Source organism: Lathamus discolor, chromosome 1 (genome assembly GCF_037157495.1).
Source record: "Lathamus discolor isolate bLatDis1 chromosome 1, bLatDis1.hap1, whole genome shotgun sequence".
Taxonomy (NCBI): Eukaryota; Metazoa; Chordata; class Aves; order Psittaciformes; family Psittacidae; genus Lathamus; species Lathamus discolor.
The window spans coordinates 28,225,474-28,234,642 of NC_088884.1; the positions used below are offsets into that span (position 1 = coordinate 28,225,474).

The 9,169-nt window shown below is 43.3% G+C and overlaps 1 protein-coding gene across 2 annotated transcripts in view; it reads right to left on the reverse strand.

The window, feature by feature from the left end:
- Positions 1-8,487, reverse strand: part of ABCD2 (ATP binding cassette subfamily D member 2) — a 47,788-nt gene extending 39,301 nt beyond the window's left edge. For both annotated transcript variants that reach the window (XR_010609804.1, XM_065665721.1), the window contains exons 1-3: positions 7,129-8,487; positions 5,567-5,747; positions 1,265-1,386 (exon numbers count right to left, since the gene is read on the reverse strand). Coding sequence is in view for 1 of the 2 variants with exons in the window: in XM_065665721.1 (XP_065521793.1) it covers positions 1,265-1,386; positions 5,567-5,747; positions 7,129-8,064 (1,239 nt within the window). In the remaining variant the exon portion in view is untranslated. The remainder of the gene's footprint in view (positions 1-1,264; positions 1,387-5,566; positions 5,748-7,128) is intronic.
- Positions 8,488-9,169: the final 682 nt, after the last annotated feature.

The following is a 9,169-nucleotide window of genomic DNA, read 5'->3' on the forward strand; positions in this document are numbered from 1 at the left end:
ACAGTGTTTGCAAGTCCTCATGTACATCATATACTTTACTTCAATGTTGAAAATAAAACAGAAATTACATCACTGTATAATAGGTTATCTGGCAGTATCTTGAGAGCAGAGGCCAAGCAAGGGAACAGCTAAAGAAGCATAGGTCTAAATCACAATCCATCAGAACTCCTTGAAAAAAAACAACTCTGGCTTTGTGAGAGTCCATATCTGAAGGTGCCAAACTACCCCTCCTCCTCCAATTTACAAAGTAGTAGCTATCATGGCTGCACTCCAAGTAACAAAATCCATAGGTTTTTATTAGCTGCCTAAGCTAATGTGCGCCTCCTTGCACTGCACTGGGAAAAGGAGTCACCACCAAGGGGACAAGCATAAACCAAATAACAAATGCATAAACAAGATTCAGAAGGAAATGTTGAGGAGAATAACAGCACTGCCTCCCTTTTCTTTTGCTTAACAGCCAGCACTGAGAGAAACCCCCAGGAGAGACCACAGATGAAAGCCCAGCGTTACTGCCATTTGGGTAAGGACCTGAAACAACATCCTGATGTTCCAGATTAACCTCTTGTACTTGCAGACTATTTGCTGTCCCAAGGTGGATTTTCTTACTGAAATTTCTCTACTTTCTGAAATTACTTACAGTTTAACAGGTTAGCAGGATACTGAACAGGCCCTATAGTTTAAATAGCCAGAAATAAGTATTCAATGACTGGAACAGGTTGCCCAGAGAGGTGGTAGATGCCCCATCCCTGGTAACATTCAAGGTCAGGTTGGACCAGGCTGAGCAACCTCATCTAGTGGAAGATATCCTGGCTCATTGCAGAGAGGTTTGGAACTAGGTGATATTTAAAGGCCCCTTCCAACCCAAACCATTCTGTGATTTTGTGACACTTCCAACAGAAGATTACCCAAACATTGTAGGCAGACAGTCTGAATTCAGGTATGTGCTCCAAAGAGAGGAGGAATTTGAACCTTTATCATTCACATTCCAGGAACTTCTATTGCTCTCTGATGGCATCGGAACACAGGTATTAAAAATGATACTTACATGTTGCACCATGTTGGCAGTTGTGCACTTTAGACTTTTTGTCAACTTAGCTCTAAAGGTCAAACTATCAGTTCAAAGATCTCCATGGATTTAATTGCAATGGAATTTGCCTTTAAAACCAGCAAATTCTATTGGGTTATTTTACATTCTATACTAAATGTAAATTCTTTTCTACTTTTTTTTTTTTATTCTCTTTCATGTCTGACAGTTGTACAGTACCTCTTTGTATGAAGACATAATTCTTTCAATAGCATCTGCGGCAGAGACCAGCAAGTTTCGGGATGTAGTAAAAGCTTCTGTTCTTTCACTAACCATTGCCTGTTTCTGGCCATCTTCCAATTCTGAAAGTAAAAAAAGTTTTCTGTTAAAATATTCATTTTAAAATTATCTCTACAAATTAAATTATGATTCAAATGTGAGCCAGCATAGAGCAGCTTTTCAATCAAGAGAAGGTTATCTCTACAAAGACAACCTTTCAAAAAGAACTGGTGAATGTACCTAGCATAGATAGCTTAGTTACAAAGAATACGTGGGAGGATGTGCAATTCATCTTCTTATGCAAAACATCTAATCCTTTTATAATATTTGTCTACCTAGATAATTTTCTTTTTAATATATCATTATTCAACCTGAATTTTTCAAAATAAGAAAAAAGTGAAACCTAAGCAATGATCTAAAGAAAATTTTTAATATCATTTTGACTGTTTTCACCTTTATTCATTTTCAGCCTTATTTACTGACTTCATCTAAAAGGAAACACCCATACTGATGGAAATTTGGCAACATGATTATATTTCTGTAATAAGCAATAAGATCTTTTACTATCAAAGGCTATTATTAAGTGGGATGCCTCTCTCTCACAACACAGTTTGTCTTCTCATCTGACCCCAGAACAAAGTTACGATGTTTTGTTTATGACATTGTATCCTATTAGTAAGAAAACTCTTGTTTTAAAGAAAGGAGCTGTCCCATAAGAACACGTCAGCAGCATCAGAGAAGCAGAAAAGCACAGAAATTATAGAAGATACATGTGAAATAAATACATTTCCATTTAACATATATATATATATACACGCAATCTTGGTACCATGTGACCTACAGATTTATACAACATAGCCAACTTGCAAGGTTTGCTTCTTGAACTAGTCAAGATTTAGAAATAAGTGGCTGAATATTTTAAGACTGAATGTTGTTTAAGTGTTAATAGTCGCATCTCACATGCAATATTTAGAATGAAAGCTCCCAAGGGTCTTCTGCATCACATGACTTCACATGTATCTTTATACACTGCTCAAGTCTGTTGCAGAACAGAATCTGGATTATTTTTTTTTCCCCTACGTTTGTAAAGGTTTTTTAAGTTTTGAGGTTTTTTTTACACTAAGTTGCTGCTAGGCACCAGGCAAGGCAAGGTAATAGGTGGATCCAGTGTTGCAGCTCCTGTATTATTATATATTATCACCTTCTGTGGTGTTTGCACAGTGCTGATGGTTAAGAAAAATCTATGAGGAATTCTCTGCAGGTGTAAAGCAATTGTTAATTTTGATTTACAAGATCAAGTAATGCAAAAGGATAGTAAACGGTATTTTTTTATTTGGTGAGTGATTGTCTCAACTCCCTGACAAGATTAGATTCTAGAAATCTGTTGTCTAGAAATCTACATGCAGTACCAAAGCCAGATGTATCTGTCTTTCTTATTTAAATGTAAATGTTATGCTGTTTTCAGTTACACACCCATAAAGGTAGCCCTACATAATTACATCTGAATTGCTGAACTATATTATGAATAATTTAGGAAAAGCTTTTTTATAAGAAACAAAAAAATCTTACATCATGTTACTCTTTCTGGCCTCAAATGGGTCTTTTTGCAACAATTTTAATGAATTGACTCTACATCAGTACACTGTCAACTGGTTGCATGCAACCTAGCCACCCGAGACACAATGAGAGGCATGAATTAAAAAGCCATACAAGAAAAGACAGAAAGCCTTCTGCAAAGAGACTACAAAGTTCTTGCTCGTGTAGTTCTCACTTATTTTAAAAAAAATCATTTCCAATCCAAGACGAATAAAGTTAGGGAACAGGAAGAATTCAGGTAATTCATTAGAAAAAAACAAACTGAAATTTGTTTATTACTTCTCAGAGAAGAGGGTTTTGCTGATCTTTTGATAAACCACCAGAGTTAAATCCTTTAAGAATCAGGTATGGTTTAACTACACTAAAGCAGCATTCCTCCTGTATGTAAATGCTGAATTTACTGAGGGCTGCTTCCAGCACCCAGGCTAGCTCATCTAACAAGAGTTTAGTGAACTCTACAAACTATTTCTCAGTCATTTTAGGGGTATTGGAAAATTAAAATTACATAGAATTTATGAGGATTTCACTGTTCCAAAACACAAGTTCTTATATCCTATGCCTGCTCCACCAAGATTACTTTTCTTTCACTTGTCCAAAACATATTTCATATGCCTGGCCTCCTGTGTTTGAAGAAGTGGTGCATTCTAACAGGGCAGACAGACTGTCTCCATCCCATACAGAATCTAATATTTCCCTTTTCATCTTCATTTATGTAATTGATAGTCATATTTGTTTTATAAACAAAGATAAGTGTTCACCGTGTCTAGAGAAATGAAAGTCTTGCTTCCAAAAATAGTTGTTTTCCACAAACTGACGGGAGACATGTTTAGAACACCAACGGTTTAATAAAACAAGAATGAGAAATGCTATCAAATGTGAATCTTGGCCTTGCTAGTTAATTTCTTCCCTGAAATACATAACAGAATTAGCAAATTTCAGTCAGAAATATCACTGTCATTTCTTTTTATTGCAGGATTATTCAGTTTTTTTCCTCTGAAGAAATGTACAAAACCTATTGCTTTACACCTTTTATCTCCAGTCATAGTACCAGTTTTTTTGCATATTCCTGATTCTGGTGATTTATCCTAAAGTAATAAATCCACCACCTCTTCCTTCAGATATGAACATACTTACATCTGACCTGCTGAGGCACAAAGCACTGTTTTCCCATTCAGGCCAATGGTAAGTTCAGGTCTGCTTGATTCTTTGAATACCTGTTATACTTCGAACTGGTCTTGACAATGTTGATTTTTCAGTTTGTGATCCATGCCTCAGGACTCTATCATAAACCCCCTGCTTTAACAGTTTAGGTTTCTGGTGGCAAACATTCTTCTGCTTTACAACATGAGCCATTGCTGCGTCTTGCTTTTCTCCCACATTTGAAAAGTATTTCTCAAAAGAATACTCATGAGTAACAGGAATGTTATTTAGCTTAGCATGAATACACGTCTTTTTTTTTTTTGTTATTCATGCTGTAATACCAAGAAGGTATTTACAGTTGTGGTTAAACGATCTTTTTCTTGACTGTACTCATTCCTGTCTTAGCAGAAAGACTCTTATCACTTTTTCTGTTGTGCTGATAACCTTCAAGGTGAGGTGAAATGGCTTTGTACAAGCTCTTCTGTTTGGAATAGGACCTCCTGATATGGTGAAATGACCTTGTACAAACTCTTCTGTTTGGAATAGGACCTCCTACTTTTAAGCTGCTACCAGGAAGCTAGCCAGGGTTCTGATACAGTACTCTCCTGATCCGTGTATCAACACAACAGCAGGTAAGCTAAACCACATGGCGGCTGCAGAGTGTCATCCTACAGATCAAACCAAGCTTGTCCAGCAGGACAACCCTGATTTGGAATATAACTAACAAGATCTGCACAGAAAAGAATTCACTTTTTCCTGATTAAATATATCCAACTTAGAAATGATCCTTCTACACACATTGTAGGATCCATGCTTAAAGAATTGTAGGGAATTTGTAACATATTGTATGGTTGTAATTGGGCATAAGGAACCCTGTTGAGGCAAACTTCCCCATTTACTTTCACTACACCTCCTTAATTACCTTCATTTCTGCTCTCTCCCTCTCATTTTTATATATAGCATCTGCAATAACAACACCACTTGAGCCTCGTTTCACTTCCTGGAAAGTTCTGATAGGATGTCAAAGATCATACCATCCAAGCCTAGAGTCTGGACATTGCTTTCTCTTCTCCCAGCAAGTCAGGGAAAAGCAGCGGTTCCTAACAGCTCAACACTTAAGAGAATAAGTATTTATAATTACACTATGGTTTATGGAAGGAGGAGATAAGCAGTACAGGGAAGTTAACAGTACCATTTTATAAGGTAGCAGGAGATGCTGCAAAAATCAGCCTGCCATCCCAACAGTGGCTAATAAAAAGAACCTGCAATTATCACAATCTCATATGACATATGGATCCTTTTAGTCCTGAATTCATGCTGTTTATCAGGTTTATGTTCAGAACTGGATCTTTTGTGTGGCTCTTCCCTCAGCTGACTTGCTGTGTTTGAAAGTTATACACAAGACATGGACACTGTAACAAAGTCTGTGAAAAATAAATAAATATGAATAGCATTCAGGGGAAATAAAGTCTTTTGTGGATGTAAATTTTAAGAAACATTTAGAAATTAAGTGAAAAATGGTATTACCGCCATCTGCAAATCCTGTTGCGGTGATGATGGGCACAGCGACCATAATCATACCACAGCTACTCCAAACATACTTCATCAGGAACTGCTCTAACATGATGTACCATAAACGTTTGGACAAAATGAGATTCATTTGATCAGCCAAAGCTTTGTAGCTTTTTTGCAGTTGTTTCATCTCTACCTACAGTTAAAACAAAACAGAGCAATTGATAAAATGCAAATAAGATGCACATGTCATACAAGACACGTTCACACACTGCAGAAAATAACTGGGTACCCAGAGCTGAGACTTCTGAGCCACATCTGCTATTTTCACAGTGCTGCAGTCTCACAGCAAAAGTGCAACACCTTTATGGAAGTCAGTGAGTGGATCTGCCTCTTATTTATGCCATCGTCCCTTGATAGAACATTGGCAGGTTTTCAGCTCTTTTAGATCTCTGACATATACACAAGAATGACATACGAGACAGTCACAACAGCTGATTCTAACAACCAAAATAAGATTGATTCCACATCCTTTTAAGAAAGGTGCAGCTGTAGAGTTTCACCGCAAATGAAACTCCTCATATTGGAAAGCGTTTGGGGATCAATTATCTCCAATGACTTAAAGTTGCAGAGCTGATTCCTGAAATGCAACACTGCTTGTTTTTGTAAGCAGTCTGGAGGAAGAGAGAACTGTCCCAAGAGGTTTATTTAACAAGTCAAAGACAGACGTAAGCCACTATGATATACTACATTCAGTTCAAGCCAGTATATGTAGGAATTGGGAGGAAAAAAGAAGTTTAATTTAGCTGCACTTAAAACATGACTATAGGCAGCTTTTGAGAACAACTGCTTCTACCAAAATAAACCATTTACATTATATAACCACTGCTTGGACTGAAAGAGTAATTCTTCAGGCTGCTTTCCAGCTTCCATTTTCACCTTACATGAAACAACTTGATTTGCCAAATCGTGTTTGAAAGGTGTTACAGCCAAAATTAACTTCTAATAAAAATATGAAGAGTTCCTTAATAAGGCGGCTTTAAAACAAGCTATTAGTTTATGTAACTGTGACTGCTAGAGTACTGTACTTAAGCTATTTTAAGACTCTGATGACTGCATCTTTGCTTAGCTATGTAGAAGAGTGTCAAAGGTTTTAGTGCACCCTGTACTACCACTGAGTTTACCCCTAGACTTTCTGGTGTGCCCTGGTTGCTATTTCTGCAGCATTAAATCTGGCAGTTCATAAACATGGGTGAAAAAAAACTAAAACAACAAAGCCTGGAAAAGTAAAGCAGAATGAACTGGGTGGGGAAAAACAACTGAGATTAGCTCTCCAGAAAAGAAAAAGATACAGCTGCAAAACAGGAACACTGTCAGAGCACAAGGGAACTATAGTCTGCTCCCCCCAGATACCGCCTGTGAGACAGCATTTTCCTAAGAAATGGGAAATGCTTGCTGTAAACAGGTTTAAATGTCAGAGGGGCCCAAAGTGCTCGGGGAGGGCAGCAGGGGAAGCACGGGTCAGCTCCGGCACTGCAGGACTGACCCCAATATCCTCCTAGTTCTCTCCTTCTTACCTTGTGCCCTCGGTAAAAGGCGATCTCTTCCACGTTGGCAATGATACGTGAATGCATGAAGCGCAGATAGCCCTTCTTGTGAGCCTCCTCAGCCACCAGCTTGCCAAACTTGGGCGAGCAGGCTTTGAGCACACGGGCCGTAGCATAGACGACAAGCCCGGCCAGGACTGTGGGCCCGATGGGGTTAGCCCCCCGGGACCGCGCTGTGCGGATGAGGGTGTAGGAGGTGAGCACGACGTCCAGGATGGGCTTGGTGAGGTTGGAGTAGAGATGTGCCACGGACTGCGAGAACATCATGATGTCCTCGGTGAGGGACTGGTCAGGGTTGGCCAGCCGCCCATCCATGCTGATCACTCTGTAGTAAGTCTGGTTGGCAAAGTAGGTCTCATAGGCGTGATCCACTAGGCGCGTGCGGAAGGCAAGGGCCAGCTTGCACTCCAGGTACCGTATGGTGCTGTTCACGAAAGTGGCTGGGATTGCAATCATCAGCCATTTGATTAACTTGAAGACAAAGCTCCTGGGCTTTTTTTCCACGATGCTCTTCACAATCTTCCCATCGAGAGCAGCCACATAGATGGAGAGGAAGGTCCTGGAAACCAGAGCGACCGAATGGAGGCAGAGCAAGCCCAGCTCGGAGCTCACCAGCTTTGGGAAGAACAGCTTGCGAAGTTCCAGCAGCTGCTGGAAGAATTCTGCGTCCACTGCCGGCGAGGCTTTCTCCCGGCCGCCGGCGCGGTGCGGCGCTTCCCGGCCCGTTGCAGCCCGGCCGGCAGCCTGTGGGCCGCCCTCGCAGCCCGTCCGCTTCATGCGCCTGCGGATGATGGGGTAGAGGACCCTGAGCCCATACGCTGCAGCCACCAGGCACGCAGCCCTCTTCGCAGCGCTGGTCCTGTCCCATTGCACCCGCCGGGCAGCCGCATGCAGCATGTGGGTCATCCTGCCCCGCTTACACACCGCTCCGCGCCGGTCCTACCGGGAGCGGCTCACGCCCAGCGGGAATGTCGGCCCCGCCGGGTCTTCATCGGGTTGCCGGCGTCCCCGGCTGCCCGCCGCCCGCTCCGCCGTGACAGATGCCGAATGAGCCCTGCCTCCCGGGGGCGATGGAAGCCTTCAAAGCGCGGCGCGTTGCACAACGCCGCCCGGAGCCGCGCAGCCCGCCCCGCCGACCACCATTGGCTGCGCCGCGCGGGGCGGCTCCGGCAGCGGCCCGGCTCCCCGCGGCCGTGCCCCCGCCGCTCGGTCAGGGCCTGGCCCCGGCCGCAGCAGCGCGGTTTCCGCGGCACTCGGCCCCGGCTTCACAGCGGGTTCGCCGGAGCGCGGCCCAGCTGCACCGCTGATCGCGCAGAGCTCAGCCCACTAGCGCCCCGGCTCGCCTCCGACTGCCGCCGGCCCTTTCCTTCCGCCGGCCCCGCGGAGCAGGCACCGCCTCCGGCCCCGGCCCCGCCAGCGGCGCGGGGGGGTACGGGGGACGGCGGGGACGGGGTGAGCTGAGGCCTTGCGGCAGCCCCGCCACCCGCCCGAGCCCTCCCGCGGGGCGGTAACGTGGCCGCCGGTGGTGCTCAGTGGGGTACCCCGGGGCGACGGCAACCTGGGCCGGCGCAGGAGGGCGGCCTTGGCGGAGAGGCTGCGGCGAGGCCCCAGAGCACGGCGCCTCCGGGGTAGCGCTGTCTAAACACGCGTAATTTATTTCCTGTCCTCTCGTCAAAAGGAAACCGGTATTGTGCTCCTGAAGCATTATTACACAAAAACAAGCCCGACCGAGTCGCACGGCCCCTGCGGCAAAACCAGGCTAAATTTGCACAAAGGAATTAACTGTAAAGGCAGTTGTCTTGCTGCTTTGATTTTCTCTTTTCCTAATTTATTATTTTTTCATTGGTGTGGAAAAGGTACTGTATTTGAAATTCCAGGGGGAAGATCAGAGTACTTAATACCTTGGATCCTTTCACACTTTGAAGTAGTTAGGTTACTGCATCAGCTGGCACATCATAGAGACTTAGTTTAGGATGTGTGTGTAAAAGCAGGTTTGAAGAACGTGCTAATA